This window comes from Lolium perenne, chromosome 5 (assembly GCF_019359855.2).
Source record: "Lolium perenne isolate Kyuss_39 chromosome 5, Kyuss_2.0, whole genome shotgun sequence".
Lineage (NCBI taxonomy): Eukaryota > Viridiplantae > Streptophyta > Magnoliopsida > Poales > Poaceae > Lolium > Lolium perenne.
Genome location: NC_067248.2, coordinates 33,909,580 through 33,932,806, shown reverse-complemented (window position 1 = coordinate 33,932,806; position 23,227 = coordinate 33,909,580). Strand labels below are relative to the sequence as shown.

General features: G+C 44.4%; 1 protein-coding gene across 1 annotated transcript; it reads right to left on the bottom strand.

Moving 5' to 3' along the window:
- Positions 1-12,539: 12,539 nt before the first annotated feature.
- Positions 12,540-14,349, bottom strand: LOC127298604 (uncharacterized). The gene is made up of 2 exons (XM_051328452.2): positions 12,952-14,349; positions 12,540-12,795 (listed from the first exon to the last, which is right to left on the bottom strand). Exon 1 carries the CDS (start codon positions 14,233-14,235, stop codon positions 12,976-12,978), a length of 1,260 nt encoding a protein of 419 aa, XP_051184412.1. The 5' UTR covers positions 14,236-14,349; the 3' UTR covers positions 12,540-12,795; positions 12,952-12,975.
- Between the last annotated feature and the right edge of the window lie 8,878 nt (positions 14,350-23,227).

Below are 23,227 nucleotides of genomic sequence, written 5' to 3'. Positions count from 1 at the left end.
CCACTCTTATCATTGGGGGATTGTTGCACACTTAACATCGTGTCAAGTTTGCATTTCCCTTCATGACTCTTTACCAAGTCATTCTTCAAAGAAGTGACTTGAGCCTTGAGCTCTTTGATTTCCTCTACATGGTTAGTAACAACACAAGTACTAGAGGAAGTAGAACCTTCATTGTTAGAGCAAGAAGGCAAGGAAGATAATTCATCACAAAATTTAATAATATTATGAGCGGATGAATTACTAGGACTAGCACATGGCAATATAACGTTTTGAGTAGTAGTGCTAGTACCCACATGAGGCTCGCAAGGTGTTGCCTTAGATATGATAGCCTCATGAGCTAACTTTAGCCTACCATGATAGGCTAGAAGATCCTCATGGGATCTAGCAAGCTTTCCATGATTTTCTTCCAATTTCCCATAATTGCTAGTTAGCAAATCAAGTTGAGCCCTTAGCTCAACATTCTCCTTAAAGATAGATGCTTCACAAGAAGTAGAGTTAGTAGCACAAGCATCATTATTAATAGCAATAGGAGAAGGCAAGTTTGCATGCTCTTTTAGATACGAATCTTTAAGTTTCTCATGCGATTCGGTGAGTTTAGTGAGTGCACTCTCAATGACCCTTGAGCCCTTTTTGAGTTGCTCAAAATCCTCAAGGAGTTTAGCATTAACAAACACAAGCTTATCATTTTTTAGCTTTAGTTCATTTGCCATCTCAAGAGCTCTATCATGGTTTTACTTTTCTCTAGACAATTCTAGAGCAAAGGTTTCCTCAAGAGCTTCCTTGGTGGTTTGTTCTTCTTCAAGTTCATCCTTTAGAGATGCCACATCATTGGCGTACTCACGTTCAAGAGCACCCTTTTTATCAATGGTGTTCTCATGCATCCAAATAAGTTTTTGGCTCTCAATAGCGGTAGTCAAGATTTCATAGAAGTGAGAGCAAGCAATTTTATCTTTGCAAATAACCTTGAATACACTCTTACCCTTATCGCGTAGAGAGACAACCCAATCCTCTTCTTCATAAACATCCTCATCCTTATCACCACGAGAAGTATGAGGTTCCATGGTAGGAGATACCGTGGAACCCTTGGCCATAAGGCACATATGAGAACCGTGAGATAAACCTGAGGAGTTACTTGAGGCTCCTTTCAAGATCTTGTCTTGACCAATAGAATCTTTTGTTTCCTCTACAATGTTAGTCACACAACAACTAGAGGAAATAGAAGCATTTTTATCATGGCCACAAGACAAAGCAAGCATATCATCATTAGATTTATTCAAGCAACTTACACATGATATGCAAGGACTATCAACACAAGCATGTAAATCATTTCTAGTGCTAGATGTGTTTAAGTCCAAAGATGAACCATTGCAATGAGATATAGATGAAGGATCATCAATAGTAAGCTCAATACAGACATTGCAATTTCCATCACCACTCACCATATCATTACTTTGTGTCTTGCCACACATTGGTGAAGTGGATGAAGATGAGAACTCATCATGGCTGGAAGTGGAAGCAATACAATCATCCTTAATAATATTGGACACATCATATTTGTCTTGAAGCTTTGTCCATAATTCATGAGAGCTCCCAAAAGGCATGATTGACGAAGTAACTACATTGCTCACAACAATGGAAAACACATGAGAAGCAAGAGCATCGAGGCAAGAGTTTTTCACCTCCTCGAGAGATAAATTTTGAGGATCCTTAGGAGAAGAAAAACCCATGCCAAGAAATCGCTCCATGTCCGGGGACATACCCCGTAAGATTTTAAGCACATAAATTTTCCATAGATCATAATTTGTGCCATCAAATATAAACAAGTTATTGTGCGCTAATCCCCTAACTGACATCTTTACTCTCAAGGCGGTGAAGCCTAAGAATGAGAGACCTTGCTCTGATACCAAATGAAAGGACACGGATGTCGCCTAGAGGGGGGTGAATAGGCGGTTTAAAACTTTTACGAGATGGGCTTAACAAATGCGGAATAAAACTAGAGTTTACTTTGTCAAGCCCAAAGCCTATATACTATGGTTAACCTATGTGCACCAACAACTTATGCTAAGCAATACAAGCAACTATGTGATAGCAAGATATATAACTTCAAGCACGATGGCTATCACAAAGTAAAGTTCATAAGTAAAGAGCTCGGGTATAGAAATAACCGAAGTGACGCGGAGACAACGATGTATCCCGAAGTTCACACTCTTGCAAGTGCTACTCTCCGTTGGAGCGGTGTGGAGGACAAGTCACTCCAAATGCACGAGGGCCACCGTATTCTCCTCGAGAATTCCCACCAAAAGGGATGTCCTCGATCCACTATGGGACCTTAGGAAGGTCACCGAACCCGCACAAAGCTTGGGGCTATCTCCACAACCTAATTGGAGGCTCCCAATAAATTGCCACAAAGGCCTTGCCCTTGAAGATTCTCCACAACTTAATTGGAGTCCCCAAGAACACCACTAAGATGCCACAAAGGCCTTGCCCTTGAAGATTCTCCACAACTAAATTGGAGTCCCCAAGAACACCACTAAGATGCCACAAAGGCCTAGAATCCGTCCAGGGTTCCAAGAACCCAAGAGTAACAACCTTCTTGCTTTCACCTCCACGAATCACCGTGGAGAACACAAACCGATGCACCAAATGCAATGGCAAGAACACCACAAAGATGCTCAAGTCCTTCTCTCTCAAATTCTAACAAAGCTACAAAAGCTATTGGGAGAATAAGAGAGGAAGAACAAAGAGGAGGAACACCAAATTTCTCCAAGATCTAGATCTAGTGGATTCCCCTCACAAAGAGAGGGATTTGATTGGTGAAGATGTAGATCTAGATCTCCTCTATCTTTCTCTCAAATAGATGCAAGATTCATGGGAGGGAGAGGGAGATAGCAAGCTCAAAGAAGGTCAACAATGGAGGCAAAACGAGCTCTAACCGTTGGGGAACTTTGGGGAAGAAGACCCCCTTAAATAGGGGCAGAGAAATCTGCCCGTTGGGGCCAAAATCGTGATAGGCCGGCACTGCCGGAGTGCTCCCGGCGGCAGTGCCGGGGTGCTCCCGGCGGCACTTCCGGCCCCCTGTTTTTACCCAAACATCCGATACGAAAACCTTAAAAACTTTTGCATCCGGACTCCGATTTCGATGATCTTGGGCTTGTTTCAAAGCTAGGAACAAGCTCTACAAGATCATGCAGGAAACCATCATAGTCCAACAAGGGAGGATAGAAACAAATGAATAAAGGTTTTACCTATCTAAAAAAGGCAAACCGGTAAAACCTCCAATATGGAAAATGCAACAACTTGAGGTAGGAGACTTGGATTTAGGTGAAACCAATTTTGTTGTAAAGAGGATGACAAGAGCTACCCCACAAAGAGTGAAAAGCTTAAGAACAAGTGGGGTAGGTTTTTCTATGTATTTTAGAGTGAAATCTCTCAATACGAGAAACCGAGAAAAACTCCAATATCGAAAACGCAACAAGTGATTCATGCGGAATCCGTTTTCGGAGAACTAGAGCTTGCTATGGAAGTAAGCACAAGCTCTAAAACATCACATGGATAAGATCCAAATAACAACCAAGAAATATGATGATGAACCAAACTCGAAAACGCAACAAGTGATCTATGCGAAATCTGTTTTCGATGAACTAGAGCTTGTCATGAGAATAAACACAAGCTCTAAAACATCACGTGGATAAGGTCCAAATAACAACCAAGAAAGATGATGCAAAGATGCAAAGGTTTGAGCTCTCTCCGAACGATACGATCGAGTTACTCACTCGAGAGCCCTCTTGATAGTGCGGCAACTAAACTAAAAACCGGTCTCCAACTACACCATGAGACCGGTGAGAAATAAACCCTATCAAGAGAAAACCTTAACCTTGCGCATTCCACTTGAGCTCGATGACGACGATCTTGACCTCAACAAGATGGAACGCTTTTCTTGATTGTGCTTGCATGACGAAGTCTTGTGGATTGCTCCCCCATAATCCAGCATGGGAGAGCTTCTTCTTCGGCGCATCTTCACATATCCATGATCACCATAAGGATCATTGCTCCCCCATAATCCACCATGGGAGAGCTTCTTCTTCGGCGCATCTTCACATATACATGATCACCATATGGATGGCAAGACTCGAGCAAAGGATCTCTTCGAGATGGCTCATCTTGAACTTGCACTTCATTTCTTCATTCTTCATCATGTTGATGTCTTGAAGTAACTCGAGGGCTCATTTCATCTTCATATTCAAGACATACTTGACACTTGATATCCTTCATCAATTTCTTCTTCTTGCAACCTTGAAGCCAACATATGGTTCAAGCATTTCTTCATGGCAAGCTTCAAGCTTATGATCTCTTCGAGTTGGCTCATCTTGAACTTGCACTTCATTATGTTGATGTCTTGAAGTAACTTGAGGGCTCACTTCATCTTCATCTTCAAGACATACTTGACACTTGATATCCTTCATCAATTTCTTCTTATTGCAACCTAATACAAACATGTTGATGTATTGAAGTAACTTGAGGGCTTACTTCATCTTCATCTTCAAGACATACTTGACACTTGATATCCTTCATCAAATTCTTCTTATTGCAACCTTGAAACCAACAAATGGTTCAAGAATTGCATATGGCCAACTCCTAAAAATATAACTCAATGAAAACATTAGTCCATAGGGATTGTCATTAATTACCAAAACCACACATGGGGGCTCCATGCACTTTCAGCGGTTTCATCGGCATCATTATCTTGTCCGCTAGGACTTGATTCAGCCGTTGTAATAAGGTCCTCGTTTATCTGGTTACGATTTCTGCTCCTGATGAAGGCATCATCTTCGGCAGCTTCATCCTCTTGGATGTCACTATCCTCAAGGACATGCTGGACGTCCTCGGTCTCCTCGGAGTCATCATCATCATCCTCTGGTTCCACACCGCTTTCGGGTGTAGGAGGATAGCATTGAGCCACGACAGAGGCCTGTCGACAGGAGAAAACTTATAGAACACGGTGAAGAACGAAACAACGATAGCAATAAAAGCAAGAAACAGCAAGAATTACCTCAGCTGGAAGATGGCGTAGATCATAGGGGGAACGAGCCGATATCAAAACAATATTGTCCTTCATACTGAGGCACGTCAAGCGGCGAACTTCATCTCGGAGTTCATCAGCCGACAGGTCAGCAGAGCTGACCCTCGACTTGTCGTCCTTGCCAGTATAAAGCCACAACTGGTGGGCCGGGACATTAGCGGCTGCACTCGACGTTGTAAGAACACTGAGACTACCTCGGTGCCGCACATCGTCAAGCCTCCCGTGTTCTTCAGATCCACGACCTGGTCGAACAGCCTGTCAGCTATTGCCCTCTCTTCGGGAGAAAGGGCGTTTCGCCAGGACTTCTTCGGCTGAGCTATCAGGACATCTTTGAACGGAGGGAGATTCGAGCGCCGCCCAGGCACCGAGGCGTCTCGCAGATAAAACCATTTGTTGCGCCAGCCTTGGATGGAGTCCTTCATCGGGTAGTCGAAGTAGTCGACTTCTTTCCTGACAACAAAGCCAATGCCACCGACGACGGGAGGGATGCTTAACATAGAAGATTTTCCTCCAAAGACCCCAGTGGAGATCAATGCCGAGGAAGGCTTCGCAGACAGTGATGAAGATAGAAAGGTGGAGAATGGAGTTTGGGGTCAGCTGCCAGAGCTGAATCCCGTAGAAGAAAAGAAGGGAGCGGGGAAACTCGTGGGCAGGAAGAGAGAGACCACGAAATAAGAAGGCGACGAACATAACAGTAAAGCCCTTCGGAAGCTTTGGGCGAGAAACTGGACCTGGGAGACGAATGTCATCGTTAGATGAGGAGATGAGGCCTAGGGCTCGCAGCCTGTTCACGTCACGGTTAGAAATGGCGGAGGCGCTCCAGTCACGGCTGACTTTGGTTGCGTCTGAGGCGCTGGTGCTCTTCTTCTTGCCCATGGCGCGTGAAGCTCTTGAGGGAAGAACAGAGGTGACAGGAAAGGCTGGGCGAGAAGATGAGCAGTGGGAGGCGTAAAAAGTAAAAGCAAGGAGGCTCTCTATTTATGCCGTAAGATTGATGCAAGATCGCGGCCATAACTTCGCAGGCATCGTGGGAGGTGGATCAGATTTGGCTGTACATGTGTCATCTAAGAGAAGAACGGAACCGGCGGCCCATTATTCCCACTACGTGCGAAAATCGAGGAGACGCCTCGGTCGGTGCGCGTGCACTAGTCACTTCCTAAAAACTGCCCGCGCAGAACTAGGGTGGGCCCGTCAGGTCAAGTCTTGTCAGTCAAACCACAGCAGCGATAACGTCATCAGTGACGTAATGAAGACTGCCGTGAGCAGTCGAAGGGAAATGAAGAAACATCGGATGGTCACGCTCGAGTCTGCACCCGGTTGCAAGCGCCTGTGCCCAGACTCGGGGGCTACTCCCATCGGGAGCGCTGGTCGCGCACCCGATAACCCGAGGACTCGAAGATATTCCTATGAAGAAACATTTGAAGAAAAGGATGGAATGCACAGCTTGAGTCTGCACCCGGTTGCAAGCGCCCGTGCCCAGACTCGGGGGCTACTCCCATCGGGAGCGCTAGACGCGCACCCGATAGAACTTTTTTGTGATCCAGGATCATGCTCGGGGACTTGATTCTGCGTAGGGTGACGTTGTTTTGCCATCGGCAGTTAACCAGCAAAAGTTGGGCACGTTACTCATTATCCCTTACGCGTTGAAAACTTGTTGAAGCATACAAGCCTTGGTACAAATGTATCGGATGACCCATGAAGACTTACAGATAAACTTCGGCAGAGTAAAAACATTCGAGTGGTACAACTTGAGTCTACGCACAGATTGCGAGCATCCGTACCTAGACTCGGGGGCTACTCCCATCGGGAGCGCTGGACGCGCACCTGATAGAAGAAGATGATGCTGATACAAGATGGACAAGAACAATCAAGGAGAAGAACATTAGGTGGAGGCATGCTTTAGTCTCTACCCGAACTATCTTCGGCTAGACACTCGGGGTCTACTGACGTGGGCATTACCCTTCGGGTAGCCGACATTGCCCTATCCTGTACAATCTAACTGGAGGCCCATGAAGGTACTCGATGGCAAGGCGGGCCACTTGGACGGCGCAGCAGAAGATTCCTTGATGGACAAGACAAAGGAGGAACCGAACAAGGAAAGTTTAGAGCTAGGACTACTGTAAACCTAGTCGTACCCGGTTGGACCTCTTGAGACCTGGCCTCTTATATAAAGGCCAGGAGAGGGGCCGCCGAGGGACACGATCAGTCTTAGCAACTTTAGCCACCAGAAGTCTAGAGCTAGGACGCCGCATCACTTAGCCTCTCGACGAGATCTCAGCCGAAACCTTCGGCGCCCCATTGTAACCCAATATTCTCATAACCAAGATCAGACAGGCAGGACGTAAGGGTTTTACCTCATCGAGGGCCCCGAACCTAGGTAAATTGCTCTCCCCGCTTGTCTGTGAACCGATGTCTCGTGTCAGCCTATAGGATTCCATCAACCCTAAGCCCCAATCGGAGGGCATTGCTGAGGAGTACCCTCGACACCGGGCTTGAAGAAGAACTTGAAGAATCCCTTGGAGAAGGTTTTGGACTTGTCCTTGCAGACGAGCCTCCCACCATTCTCTTCCCTACTCTCATAGAGACAATCCGTGACGAAGTGGCTTTTGTCGCTGCAATTATAGCAAGCCCATCCCATTTTCTCTTCCCTCGGGCTCTTGGAGAAACTTCTTGGAGAGTCACGAGGCGAGTATCTTGAGCTTCCTCTTGGCCTTGAACTTCTAGTCTTGTTCCCGTCCCAAAAGTTCTTGGCGACGAGCGCCATGTACTCATGGTAGTTGGTCTTGAGATCATCCGGGCCCCATTCAGTGGGGTCCTCATCACTTTCACTTCATGCTCCCTCATATTCAATGCGAGGTTGGGCTTGCGACCGTTGTGAGCGCGGGCAACAAGATCATATGTGTTCTTCTTTGAGATATCCAAAGCGATGACTTCGTTAAGGACCACATCTGATGTCATGGAGCGGAAGGAGGCATTTTGGCAGATGGCCGTCAACTTGACTTCCTCATAAGGGAGGAGAGTGTTGTAGAACTTTCTTTTGATCCAATGGTCATCCATAAAATTTTCTCCAAGATCTTGCATTTGCACGGAAAGAGCGATGAGGCGACGGTACATCTCTTCGGGAGATTCTCCTTCAATCATGACGAAGTTGTCGGCCATGTTGTTCACTTCATCGAAAGGAGAGCTTTGGATGCTCGCATTTCCAAGGAAGAGCTTGTCGAGTTTATCCCATGCTTCTTTGGCTGTCTTGAGAGAGCGATATGAGCGCGGTCCTTGGGTGTGACGGCCATGTGGATCATGTGGATGGCGATGGCGTTGAGTTGGTCATCCACCATGTCTCTTCTTGTCAAGTTCTTTGGATCTCATGGTGAGTAACCTTCCTCGATGATACGCCATAGATCGGTGGAGGCGCTGCAGAAATGGGTACGCATTAAGAATTGCAAATTTTCAAAATTGTTAGATTCAAGCTGCGGTGGTGCACCATGAGACACTATATAGGGCATTGGAATTGGAACGTTTATGATGTAATCATTTGGTGGTGGCACCGCATGATTACCCCCTAAACGTCCCTCAATCGGTAGATCATCCTTCCCTTTTGATGAAGTGCCAACATTCCCAAGCGACTTTGGCCTTTTCGGGGACAAAATCAACAAGAGGAATTGGATTAGCTTTTTTTGTAGAGACATCGACACTTTCCTTAGGATGTACGGGCGGGTTTGGTTTTGGAGCTACCAACTCCACCATCATTGCTTTCATTTGGCTTAAGATGGATGACTCCAATTTCTTGAGGTCATCCAACGTAGCCGTTGTGCTAGCGGTGCTAGATGGAGGAGGTGGTTGCTCACCGGGAAGGGTCCCATTCCCAACCGCCTCTTGTTCGGCCATTTCTTAGGCGGTAAAGCCCGAGCAAAAAACTTTGCTCTGATACCACTTGAATGGACCAGTAGCCGACAAGAGGGGGTGAATGGTCGGTACACAAATCTTATGTCTTTTTCGGTTTTATGAGCGATGCGGAAGTAAAGGTGATATATTTGGTAACTATGGTGAACCTAGGATGATGCTATGATATGCAACAAGTAAAGGAACCGGTAAAGGAGTAAGAGAGAGGAGCGGGACAACCCGGGTAGCGAAGAGGAGACCCGATTTGTTTCCCGGAGTTCCTCCCACAAAAGGGAGTATGTCTGCGTTGAGGAGGTGTGGACCACGAAGGTCCAACGGCCACACAGGCCTCACCTTGTTCCTCGAGAAAGCCCCACGAAGGAGCTTTCCCTTCTCCACTAAGTAGCCAGTCGAGGCAGCGGTTCCTTCACAAGGTTGGGGCGAGCTCCACAACACCGGATGCTCCCAACACCCTATGGGCTAGCACAACTCCAAGCTAGCCTCCATAGGAGCACATCACCATCAGATCCCACAAGAGGAACCATAACTTCAAGATCCACTAAGGACTAGGTGGTATTGGCAAATTCTAACTGGGTGGAACAATAGATCGAGGTCTCCTCCACCAATCCTCAAAGTTTGGGCATGATTGGTTGGATGGGGAGGGAGATCCTCAAGGTTTTAAACTCAGCAACAATGGAGGAGAGAGAGAGAAAGCTTAGGGCGAGCTGGAGAAGAAGGCCCCCTTTTATAGGGGCCTCCAAATCCAACCGTTATGTGCAGTTCCCGCACAACCGGTACTACCGCATGTGGGAGCGGTACTACCGCTCTGGTTTTCGAATCAGGCTGCAGAAGTGCCACGTGGGGCACAAGCGGTACTACCGCTTCCGGTACCACTTAGGTACCGTAAGGGTCGTCCAGAGATACTAGACACCTCGCGCTACCACAACGGTACGAGGGCGGTAGTGTCGTATCGGCACTTACTGTACCTGAGCGGTACCAAGGCGGAAGTACCGCTTGGGAGCGGTACTACCGCTCGAGGTACTGTAAAGGTACCGCACTGCCTTCTGTAGTCTTTTCCACGTGTTCTGTCAGAGCGGTGTCAGTTCAGTACCAGAAGGGATAGCGGTACTACCGGTCAAGCTGGAACTGCCTTTTCCTCTTTTCCTCTCCAACCACGTCGCCTCGCGACACACACACAAAACCAGAAAACCTATCAACTACTCTTGAGTCTTCAAGTCCTGAGATGATCAGCGAGGCCACCGTGCACCTGCAAATCTTTTCAAACAAACTATGCACACGGTGAAATACATTTGAGTGTTGTCAACAAACACACAAAACACTTGGGGATAGAATTTGCTCTTTCAGTTGTCCTATCCCAGCCATCGTTGGTGGTGAAAAGACAAACCGGACCTCGCCATGGCCTATAGAACCGCCAAGCGGACCACCATGAAACCCTAACCTTTCTATGCCCTCTCAATTCCACTCATGTTCTCTCTACTGCTCGCAAGCTTCTGTGAGATGTCGTCGGCGTCAAAGAAGAATCCAGCGACTAGAGCCACCTCAACGTCGGTGATTTAGTCGAGTAGGAGTGCCTCGATGCGTAGACCATCTTGGTGGAGTCATGCATCCAGGGGAGCTTCGAGTACCGCGAATCGGTCGCCTCTCTGTCACCGGCCATCTCCGGAATTGGCGAAACTAAGCTCGCCTCCGACCATCTCCTTCATCTCCAACTACCTCAATCAAACAGGGTGAGTGTGCGCTTCTCCCAAGCATTTTCCCGTATCCTAGGATCCACCGTAGCCGAGATTGGTACCTCGCCGAAGTACACCGCCGCAACACATGCTCGTCATTGCTGTTCCGGTGGTCACCTTAGAAAAGTGTCAGCACCAATAGGTTCGTGATGTCGTGTTGAATCGATTGATCCTAGTCTTGCCTCACTAGGGCCGTAAATCGGCGGCGGCATCATCGCCTGGGAGGGAGTATTAGATATTCGCTATTACACAATGGAAAAGATGGGTCAATCAAGAACTCTTTGACATTTAGATGCACTTGATTTGATGTGCCTTAGCAAAGCTCGAGCTTTGTCTAGTTACATACTACCTCCATAAGACGCAGGCGTATTTTAAGACAAACTTTGACCGTAAAAATTGAGCAACAAAATCTTGATTATATTATATGTAATTAGTATCGTTAGATTCATCTTGAAAAGAACTTTTCAATGATACTAATTTCATACAAACAATGTTTATCTATTTTAAGTAATTTTTTCTATAAAAACACACGTAAAACAAGGGCACCTTATTCCTACAAACGGAGGTAGTATGAAGTACGTACTACTTTTTATCAAGCTAGTAGCAGCTAGCATAACAGTATCAAGCTAATAGCAGCTAGCATAACAGTAAGCTAGGTCTACTTAAAACCAAGACGATTACAGCCTAATGAATTTCCAAACTCATCTCTAGTTGGACAGCTGAACTAAAACACAGCACAGCAAAAGCACCAACAACAACGAATCTTATAAAAGCATCAAGACATCATCATATCAGTTTGAGAATCAGTAGCTCTCTGTGTATATACGAAGGTAGGAATAATAGCCATTGCTATCCGCTAGTACCCCCTCTATATCTAGAGCACAAAGATTTTCTAAAATAATCAAAGCGCAGATACTGTGGGTAATCTCTACTTCTCTAGACACATCCACACATGCCAAAGAACAGTATAACATCTAAAATTGTGGCATATACTATCCAATATCCATATAAAATTAAGGAAGCAAGGAACGCTTTTGCACGACCAACTCTGTACACTAACAGCATTTTATATTGGATACAAAGAACACAAGCATTTGATTGATATAATAACTCCATCAGAAGGAAATGACAAAAGAAAAAAAAAAAGGCAAGCACTATTTTAGTCATTACATACAAGTCTTTAAAATGCAGAACAGAAACATCAACTGGTGGTAACACATGACTTCTGAAGCATCAAGACATCATCATATTATCAGTACGAGAATCAAGAGCTCCGTGTATATACAAAGGTAGTAATCATAGTCATGGCTAGTACCCACTCTATATCTAGGAACGATATTCATCAAAACACCAACTGTATGCTCTGAAATGTCTCCAACACTTGATGATTGGACAGATCTAAGAGTTGTGGTGAGCAACACTAAGTTTGATTTATGTGGACTTTCTTAGTGCTATTTGCAAGAACTGCATAATGTTGTTTTTCAGTGCTACTATAACATTAAAAAATAAACAGAATGTAACCAGCACTAAACCTGGAGCTAGTCACAAACTACTGTAAAAACCAATGAAAGCTAACTCTGTTTAGTGGTTCATTTATCTCAAAAGAAGAAACATATCTGGGGAGTGTTCTAGCATAATTGGAAGTATGATTCATGGCATTGACCATAAGGACATGATTGTGGTAGCAGTAATCAAGCACAAAGATTTTCTAAAGCAATCAAAGCTCAAATACTGTGGGTAATCTCTACTTCTCTAGACACAGCCGCACTTGCCAAAGAACAGTATAAAATTATTAAGGGGCCAAGGAACGCTTTTGCACGACCAACTCATTACACTAACAGCATTTTATATTGGATAGAAAGAACACGAGCATTCGATTGTTGATATAATAACTCCAAGACAAGCACCATTTTAGTCATTACATATAAGTCTTTAAAATGCAGAACATAAACATCAACTGGTAAGACATGACTTGTGAAGCATCATTTCCTAACAACAGACCCAGCTGGGAATCCAAGCAGGAAACACAAACACGGTCTTCAGCAGCAAAGGATAGTAGCTGATAGCATTTGAGGATCAACAACCCTGCAACACAAACCTTACAAGCCTGAATCATCTTGTTGCAGCCAAACAAAACAATCTAGAACTTAGATCGGGTGACTAGTACTAGACAGGCAAGAAGTTTTAAGATGCATGAATTACATAGTTCAAATGATGGTTTCAGTATTGGTAGAATTATACCTGACCAATGAGAGATCTGTCTTATCAAACATCCATCCACATGGGCTCCGGGCTGGAAGGAAGAGGGTCGAGGCAGTTGAAGAAACCAGAAGGCAATTTAACAGGGCCCAGGATCAGCGACGTGTGTGCGAGAAGTTTGGCTTGCAGGAGGCTCTGAGTGGGCATATCCAATCGGCAAAGGTAATGCTTTTGCCCAGTTATTTGGGTTTTGTCAGCCAGTATCAGGTAGAGAGTAGACCCTTCCTGCTCCCTCAACATGGGCCACATGGGCAAGTTCTTGGGCAATCCAGCCATCTTGAAGTCCTTCCACAGTTTCTTCAGTCGGAACTCCGAGTATAAGGTCCACTTATGGCTAGGGCCAGGTGCTGCCAGAGTCCACACCTTCACCCTCGTTCCGCAATGATCACGAGGTTTGTCTATGGAGACGAACTTGAAAGAACCTCCAACGTATCCCATGGTCCGGTACACCTCCACCGGCCATATACCCTCCTCATGACGGTCAAGCTGGTACCCTGGGGGCAACGGGATGAACTTGGATTTCACGAGATAGCTCTCGCTGAGCAGGGCGCTGCAGTCACAGAACAGAGTGCCTAGCGCGAGATCGGTCCAGAATGCAAAGCCATTGCACGAGAAAGCCACGTCGGGGGAGAAGAACTTATTGTTCATCTGAGAAGGGAGGCACAGCTTCTGGGTCTGCCACGAGTCGGGGATGCTGCCCCACGACGCAGCCATCGGAGACCACTGCCAGATGTATTTCTTGGGCCCCTCTCGGCCAAAGCTGAACTCACCACCGATGAGGACCAGGGAATAGCCGCTTTCATGGCGCAGAGGGAGAGGACACTTGGTATAGCAGGCAGCCCACTCTGGTATGTAGGGGATCATGGAGAGCGACCTGTCGAAGGAGTCGAAGACGAGGTAGTAATCGAAACCACCATACTCGGAGAAGGACAGGGTGACGACGATGAGGCCCTTGTCAACGATCTCGACTTTGGACATGAAGTAGCGATCCTTGCCCGGAGCCGCTGGCCTGCCCTTCTTCTCCGCGATTACCTGGTCGATCCAACGAAAAACATCGTCGCCCGCATGGACGGACAGGGAGGATGACAGATTCTCGAGATCGCCCTGGTGCAAAAGGAGATCTAGATCCTGCACCGCCGAGTTGCCGGTATCCCCGCATCCGTATGCGCGCTTACTTGCACACTTGATGGTTGCCCAGCCCTCTCGCCCGGCGGCGTACTTGGGGTTTATCCCGGCACAATCCATGATGGCAAAGCCCGAATCCATGGCCTAGGGTTTGCGTCGGCTGGGTGTAGATGGAAGGGGAGAGGATTTGTTTTTTCCCTTTAGGGACGGAGAGAAGAGGAGAGGGATCTGGTTAGACTTCGATTCGCTCAAGAAGACGGGTCCATCCAAAGAGCGATGGCCAAACGTTAGATGCGGAGCGTGCGACCGGTGGACGGTGGATGTGTAGCTTCAACAAACACACCGCGCAAACATACCCTGGACCCGGTGCAGCGGGACTACCACTATCTCTACTTTTTTTCTTTTTTTGATCAGATGCCGCTATCTCTACTATACCAACAAGCCCGTCCATCCGGTGCACCATGGGCCGCATAACTGAACAACACCCCGCATCGGATTGGTCTTGTTTGCATTTTTTTTTTTTACCTCGCCAACTTTTGTTTGACCTGTTTTCCCCTATCTAATTAACAATTTTAGTATAGTATAGTATAAAATAAATAAAAAGTATATTTTGAAACAGATATTCACTCCATTTCTATACCTAATAATAAAGGGAGAAGCGTTTCCGTGGTTTGGTCCGTTTCATCCAACCCACCAGGTTTCGTCCGTTTCATCCAACTCACGAAATTTTCCACGTCCTCCCACTCCTTCCTTCCGTACAATGTCGTGTGACTATGGTATGCACCGCGCGAAGCTTCCGGAGACCGGCGCCCTCGATCACATATCTGCGTGCCGTGACAGGCCTCAACTCTAATATAATCCGATGGCTTCTTGCCTAGCCTCACGTCACCCCTCTACTTATACACGATGTCCGTCGGTTTATCAGCTTGATTGATTTCTTTAATATGCCGGCCACGCGTACGAGAACGGGCTGCGCTACAAGGCATCGAGCACATCGAAGCTGCGCTTGAGGAGGACGATCTCGATGACGAGTGGAAAGCCCCACCGATGCCATCGGGGATCAGAGTACTACAGAGTCGCCGGAGAGAAGCGCGGGGACTTGCGGATACGGCCGTCGATCCTGCTAGGGTGCAGCTAGGTTGCAGGACACCACCAGCGAAGTTAGCTGCAGAGGCAACACGACCATTGAGGCAATGCACGGGAAAAAACGACTAGCGATTTGAGGTCCTCCACGTTGTCCGCGCGCAAAACGATCTGCAGGGCTGCCATGTGATGCGGCGGCCGGAGTTGAGGCATGCATCATGTCTGCGCCAATGATTTGTGGTGTGGTTCTCAGCCCTGTTCATGCGGTGTTCGATCTGGAGCCTGTGTACTGTTCCTCTCTTCTTCTGCCTTGCTACCATTGGGTGGCGGGGAGCTTTGGCGTGGTTGGCGGGGTGGTTTATGCGGAGATCTTGGTTGCCCTATTGGTAGAGGTCGGTGCTACGACTTGCCTGAAGTGGACGCCTCTCTGTGTGTCCCCTCCGCTGGTAAGCAGTGTGGCTCTGCCGTTGTGTTCGCTCATGACGGAGCTTCATCTGATTATCTGAACAGCCAGGTCTTGACCCTTTGCGTGTGCCTATTGCGATCTCGGCACGGTGCTTTGCGCTATGATCTGCAACAAAGGTGAGGCAGGCACTGGAATGTTTGTCGATCGAAGCCGTCGTGGGTATGAATTTCACTCCTGAGGTCCAAATGCAATGAAGATGTCGTCCCGCAGGAGTATGGAGTTGAGCGTCGTGCTGCAGCCTGCAGGTATCCTACACATCAAATTGGTTAACGCTCGCGCTGCCTTCATCATTTTATCGGTTCAGCTTAATGCTACTACGAAAGGTGCGCTCTGTGCTGATGACGGCCACGTGATAGACCCTGATGCTTGAGAACATTGTGCGGCTTCTGCTGCTTCCTATTCTTTTCAAGTTGTAGAAGTATGATGTATTTGACGTGCATTACAATTGGAAATTTTGCTATCATGTTTGCTGCTTTCTTGTTCGGTACCATCTTATTCCAGTTTTGTTTCTGATACTATCAATATGCATATACAAAGATGCAAACTGCACAAGAACTCACGAGTCCTAAAAATGTCTCGAGTTTGGAAGATTTAGATCTGCAATTCTAATGTGCATTGAACTGATGGTAATTGTACAATCAATTCTGTTAAATAGCTTACGAAGCAGATATGTACTGTTTGTTCCCTAGCATGTCATGCAAAAGGGCTAGAACTAAAATGACCAGTAAAGCTTAAGAACAGATTATAAATAACAACGATGGGATAGAATCAGAGAGGAATTTATAAAAAACTTTTTTTTGGACCTGTGTCGGGTTTGTAACTTCTTCAATTAATTTATTTCTACATTGCAAAAAAATCAGTGTTAAATATGTTGTAGCTTGTAATTTTTTAGTTCGCAAATTGCACTTAATATGATATTGACGGTGTTGTTAGGGTCATGAGATGTGATAGCGGGCACAGAACCCTATCAAGTTAGGGATTTCGGGGTGAAATAGTATCAATCACTGTAGCAACGCACTGGCAAGCTTCCTATCTATACCTACAAATAAAAGCAAAAAATGTTTCCGTGGTTTGGTTTGGTACGTCGTGAAATCACATCCGTCCGTGCGCCGCTCCTCTATCCGTACGTCAGAAACGGAAAAGTTCGTCACTCAGTCGAGGCCGGTCACGTTTAGACGGCGTTGTTCCCAAAAAATTTATCAACCAACGTATAGAAGTAGGATTCCATATTGGGATGACTTTCCAAACCAGTTGATATCTTTATAATCCAACGAAGAGAAGCAACGACCAACATCACGGAGGAGAGCAACACACCGAGTCACCGATCCGCGTGATCCCCCAAAACCGTTGCATCCCTGTGGTGACCCGGCATACCACTGCATGGTGTAGTATGCAAGTCTGATATAACACCAATGAAACACCGTTCCACTAGTATTATATCGCTCAGAGTGGTACAACAGAAACATATGCGGGTCCAAGGCATGTCTATAGAATTACAACATTGACTCTGTTACATAAGATCATCACAGCCTCCTACTTTACAATGAGGTAAAACTGCAGATAACTCTAGAAGAACGACTCATAGTCTAAACCTATCACGAACTCTATTTGTAGAGTATTTAACTAGCTATAGAGGCTAAGAATAGATTCTATCTAAATAGGAGATAGGTTTAGGAAGCTAGTTCCCTTCTATGGCTAAACTAGGTTTTCTCCTTGATGGATGTGGTATCTGACTCCTCTGACAGGATCCTGTATCTTGAAGTAGTGGTTGACTCCTCGGTCTTCGAGTTGCACTGTAGATCCTCCTTCGATGCCTCCATATCTAAGCAGGGGATTTAAGAGTGGGATGAGTACGAGCGTACTCAACAAGTTCATTATAGGAAAGAGGTGTTTAATGCACTAGCTACGGCATTAGACCAGAAAGTATAATACCAATGCAAGTTTTAATAATTATTTCTTCAAAAGGTTGCTTTTATTCAGAAGAACTATGTCCGTCAGCCTTCACCGGTTTACTAGAACTTCATGGAGCTCCTTTCCGACCGCGTTCGCAGTTCCATATCCCGCAACAGGGAGTGACAGGTCACGGTTCTTTACACTCTGCGGAGGTGTGTTGCTTTATCCATAAGAGATCTTAACCTTGGTGCCAACCGGGCGCGCAACCCGTCCACACTTCCTATGGTGTGAGGCCCGGTATAAGGTCTAGCCAATCATGTTCCTCCGCTACCTCGAACACCCACCCGTTGTTGCCACGCCGGTCCCATTATTCCTGTAGATTTCAAGGTGGACCCCGACCACGACGACAGTGCTGGGCTCTACCATACACTCCTACGCCGGTAGCTGCAACCCATCATAGACCGCAATACCGTGGGGACTTAAGGCTTCCCCAGCCTACCGCTTGTTCTTCGAGTGACAAGTGTCTACGGACTATGCCGTGGGGACTTAAGGCTTCCCTAGCATACCGCTTGCCACCGACAGATACAAGTGTCTACGGTAAAGCGCATCCGTTGATGAACGAGAGGTGGAAACACTTTTGACTACTCCGTCCCACTCCGGATCTTATGGTTAACACGGGTATTACGGCACAAGAATCACTGGCGACATTTGTTGTTTAATCCTAGATGGATATAAACCCTTGCAATGGAACCTCCACCATATCAACACAATCCATGGTTCCATTGCCCACCACATAGTCATATTCATAGTTATGAAAGTAGTGGTTTTGGTTTTTATGCAATAGTGATAATCATAGTACTTTGCAAGTAATTTGATAAAGATACTCAAATGACATGAGCAAGCGATGAACTTGCCTTTCTTGACTGCAAGATTATGCAGGCAAGGTCTTCGATTCGCAATAACTCCAAATTCTGAAATAGCATCATCGTCCGGTAAGGACGATGTTTAAAAGATTGGCAAGGATGCAATAATGCATAAGTATGAGATGCAATCGTTCTAAGCGTGTCCTAATCCCGATGATTTAGGATCAGTGAGTTGTAATGATTGGTTTAGGGTGTATTGTACTTTTAGAGTGATTCACATACAAGGTTCTTATTCAGGTGTGATTACTTGGTATTATAAATAGGTAGATAATAAAGCATAATAATCCATTGAGCACACAAAGAATGATAATTGGCATAATGTTAACAAGTAAAGAGTAGTGGTCAGTTTTAGTACTATATGGCATGGTTGATGATTACTGATTATATAATTCAAAAGAATAACTTTTGAAGAACATGTTCTTAAATGAAGAACAAGTATGATAATTAGGTTTGTGAGGTTCTATGGTTTTCTATGATTCTAATTGGTTTCTGGAGTAAGTAGTAGATGGATCACAACAATGTTGGATTCATCAATACCTAGGGCTGGTAAGGCTGAGTTAAGCCTAGGCATCTTGAGCAATTTATTATAAATAGTTGTTATCAAGGTTGGTATACCTTGCTGGTGGTAGCTGGTTATTGGCTATAGGTCCTATTAGGCAGGATTGATGATGATTCCTTATTTTCTTCAAAAGAATAACTTTTGAAGAACATACTTCTTAAATAATAAGAAGTATATCAATTAGGTTGAGGTTGTTTAGGTTTGCTATTTAATTCCCTAAGTAAAGAATGGTTGGTTCTTAGATGGGATGGTTCCTAAGTATTTCACACTAGTAGGGTTTGGTGGAGTATGGTATGTAATGCAAGATATTAGGTATGATTGCTATTAGTATTCATCACAATGGTGTGATGCTAAGCATGGATAATTAAGGATGTTTGTTTGGTAATAGGTTCTAGGGTTTATACTTGGTTAACCCTACTGGATTATCTAGGTCTGATAAACACATGGGATACCCATAAATTAATGATAGGTCTTCTACATTTTATGTGGCCAAGCTAAGTATTTGGTTGCTACTATAATTCTTATGGTTTGGAAGAAGGTACCATGATCACATGTTCTAACCTAGGGTTTAGGTTAGAAACAATTTAGGTTTCACATGTATTAATGGAACTAGGGTTTCCCAATTAATTTAGGGTTTTAAGAGTCACATGAAATGATAGGGTTGTAATATCATTCCATGAGGAATTTAGGGTTTGCTATTTACAATTTAATTCTATGATTAATAACTTCATGGTAAAGTTGAAGTTATTAATAACTTTGAAATAAAATTAATATTCTCTTTGGCTTTTTATTATTTTTAAATAATTTACTAATTAGGGTAATTATTAATTAGGGTTTAAATTTCCCTAATAATGATTTAATAGGATTGCAAATAAAGAAAATTAGTTTTCATGTTTTCTTTATTTGCTTACTGGTTTTATTTAATTTATAAATGGTTTCTTAATTTCAGAATTTTTAATGGTATTTAGGATTTAAAATTAAAGGCTTAAATAACAAGTATTAAATAAGTGAATTTTTATTAAAAATAAAATTTTCATTTTATATTTTTATTGGATAGAGTTTTCTTTTCTAAAAATTTTGATATCTTATTTTCATTTTTCTGAGTTATTATTTATTTTATATAAATTTGTAAAGTGGCAGTATTTATTGAATTGAAATTTAAATGGAAAATCCTAAATCTACCCGGGCTGTTATACCCATAAGGGACTGACTGGTGGACCCAAGCCACGTCAGCTGCCACGTTGCAGTTGACTGGGTCAAATTGGACGACGTGGCCAGTGGAGCTCCTGGCCGACGAACAGTTGCCGGCGTTGCCAGCGATTTGGGGCTCCCGCGCCCATCCAGAGCAGCGGGGTGGATGCGCGGTGCGGTGCTGAGCCAAAAGGTGGCGGCGCCGCTCCCGATTGGTTGCCGGAGTATCTCCGGTGAGCACAAATTGCGGCAGCGCGCGACGGACTACGGCGGTGGCAGACTACGGTGCATGCTGGGGCCAATTAGGGAGCTTGGGAGATGCGTGTGCTCACCCTCGTTGCGCAGGGATGCTCAGGCGAGGCGGAAACGGCCGGACGGCGACGATATCGTCCATGGCCGCGGCGGCAGTGGTCGGAGGAGATGGCCAAATTCGTCGGAATGGAGGCTTCCCGGCAAGCATGCGTTGACGAGGGGGTTGCTGGCGACCAGGCGAAGCTCCAGAGCTTCACGGCGGTGCTCGAGGTGGCCCTAATCGGCGACGGCGAAGATGGCCGGGCGGCTAGGGTTTGAGAAATTTGGGGAGAAAAGAAGAACAGGAGCGAGGAGGGCTTCGGCCGAGTATTTATAAGGTATCCGCGTTCGTCGATGGTCGCCCAGGTCAACAACGGTGGCCGGGACGTGGCTTGCCGGCGTCGTGGCGCTCCCCAGTGCGTCGACGGTGGCGAAGACGAAGGTGGCGACCTCGCCTTCGGTCTTATCCATCGAAAAGGTATAGTGGGCCGTGTCTGTGATTGTCTGGGCCGAGTGTTGGGCTGCTGCTGGGCTCTGGTGTTGGGCTCGGCAGCTGGGCTGCTGCGGCCAGGTAAGCCTCTTCTCCTCTCTTTTCTGTTTTTTTATTTCTGGTTTTCAATTCTATTTTACATCCTGGTTTTAATTCAATTTTTGAATGCTTTTCTATTTTGCAGGTATTGCTTATTTAGATTATACAAGGATTAGCCCCAAGATACTCAAACACTTTACTGGTGTATTAAAATTACTATGGGTACTATAACATTAGTTTAGTTATTAATATTGGAATTTGGATTTTTAAATACCCATATAGACATGAATTTGAATATTATCTGTGGAAATATTCAAATTGTTTTCTAGATGATAGTTTTCTTATTTAGTAATATATAGGGTTTTGTTTGGTATTACTTTGCAAGGAACAACCTCAAGATAATACTTATTTATGGATTTCAAATAAGATATTGACTTTGATGGCATGATTTCATGTGCTAATATATCTCTAAGGACTTGATCTCCCATTTGAGAATTTGGGCACTAGCACATGAATTCCTGTGAATACTTATTTATTAAGGTCTTGTAGGGTTTAATTTAACCCTATTTCAAGGTTAGTACTGATATTATATTTTAATACACCATGAAGTACTTAGAGTAAGTATTACTCTCCTCATAGTTGGTTCTTGGTTATTAAGTCAAATGGCTAATATGAGTGGTTATTCACCACACATGAGTTTTCAGTATGGAATTTAGCATTAGGTGTTTCTTATGTTTAATAATTGAAGCATAAGATTTAGTTTGTGAGAAATTCTTGAGTTCTAATGATATTCACCTAATGGCATATGGTTTGGGCACTCAAATGTAAGTTAGGTTTATATTTGTGATCACCCAAGTGATGCACAAACTAGGATTGAGATATTGTTTAAGGTTTGACTTGTGATTATCAATTAATTCACAAGTTAATTGGAAATATGGGCATAGGTTCTATATGTGACTTAACACCATATTACCCTGGTTAGGTTTGCTTTTCCTCACCACATATAGGATGATTCAATCCAAGATTATTTGGATTGATATAGGGGCTGAACCATACAAGGTTTGTTTCTATTCAGTTGTTTCTCCAATTAATATATTGGAAATGGTTTTAGGGTTTTAGTTTCTCCTATGATTTTTATGTGCTTGATTATACTTATTTAACCCTCTAAGGTTTAACTGGTATTCATATCTCTCCAGGATTTGATCATGGATTAGACATGATCAACTTGTTCTTAAGGTCTCTACCTCAAATTCTTAGGGTTTATGATCGTTACTCAATTTATAATAATCAAGGTTTGGCTTCCTATAGTATATCTCTCCAGAGTTAAGTTTCTCACTTCTAAGATCAAGCATTGTCTTGATCATCTAGGGTATAGTACTTCTATTTCACTTTCTAGGTTGGGCCTATTATGGTTGCCTCTAAAGTATATATCCCAGGAGAATGCCTGAGATATTATGTTAGGGTTCTACTGGATCAATGATGATATAATCATCTGGTATATGGATCTTCTCTCCCTTACTTTATTTATGGTATTATTTCATGTGATATTAGGTTATCTCACCACTCCAAAGGAAATGGTTTTACAACCTAATACTTTAGTTCAAAGATTGTTCTTTATTCATTGATAGGTAAAGCTAGAATTGATATGAATGGACTCTCTCATTTGGGAAGGACTTCAATGCTAACCTAAGGTTATTCTCCAGAGATAATGATGTGGTCACCAATATCCATGTTTTAACATAAATGGGTTCTCTCTCTAGGGAAGGTCTTGAATAATATCCTAGGGTTTCTCTTAGAGATGATGATTTGAATACTTGGATGTATATCCAAGGTTTAACTCAAGGTTTGTTAATGCTTCTCTAATAATTATAATTGAACTCTCACCTCTCTAAGTTTGATGCTTAATAATTTGGAATAGAGAAGAATACATATTTCTAGAGTTGATCTACATGTCCTGTTTCCAAGAATGGAGTAAAATGAATACCATGAGATTCATGGTAGGATCAAGGATTAGTTTAAGACATGGAAAAGATAAGTGAAGAATGGTTTCTCCATTTATTGTTACTTGATTTCCAAATAAATGGACGTTCATATGTTATGGCAAGGATTGCCATATTATAAGATCAAGCAATTGATCATTGAGTAAAGTGTTGTTGTGTTGATTATTAGTTCCATTTGATCTAACCCCTTAGATCAAA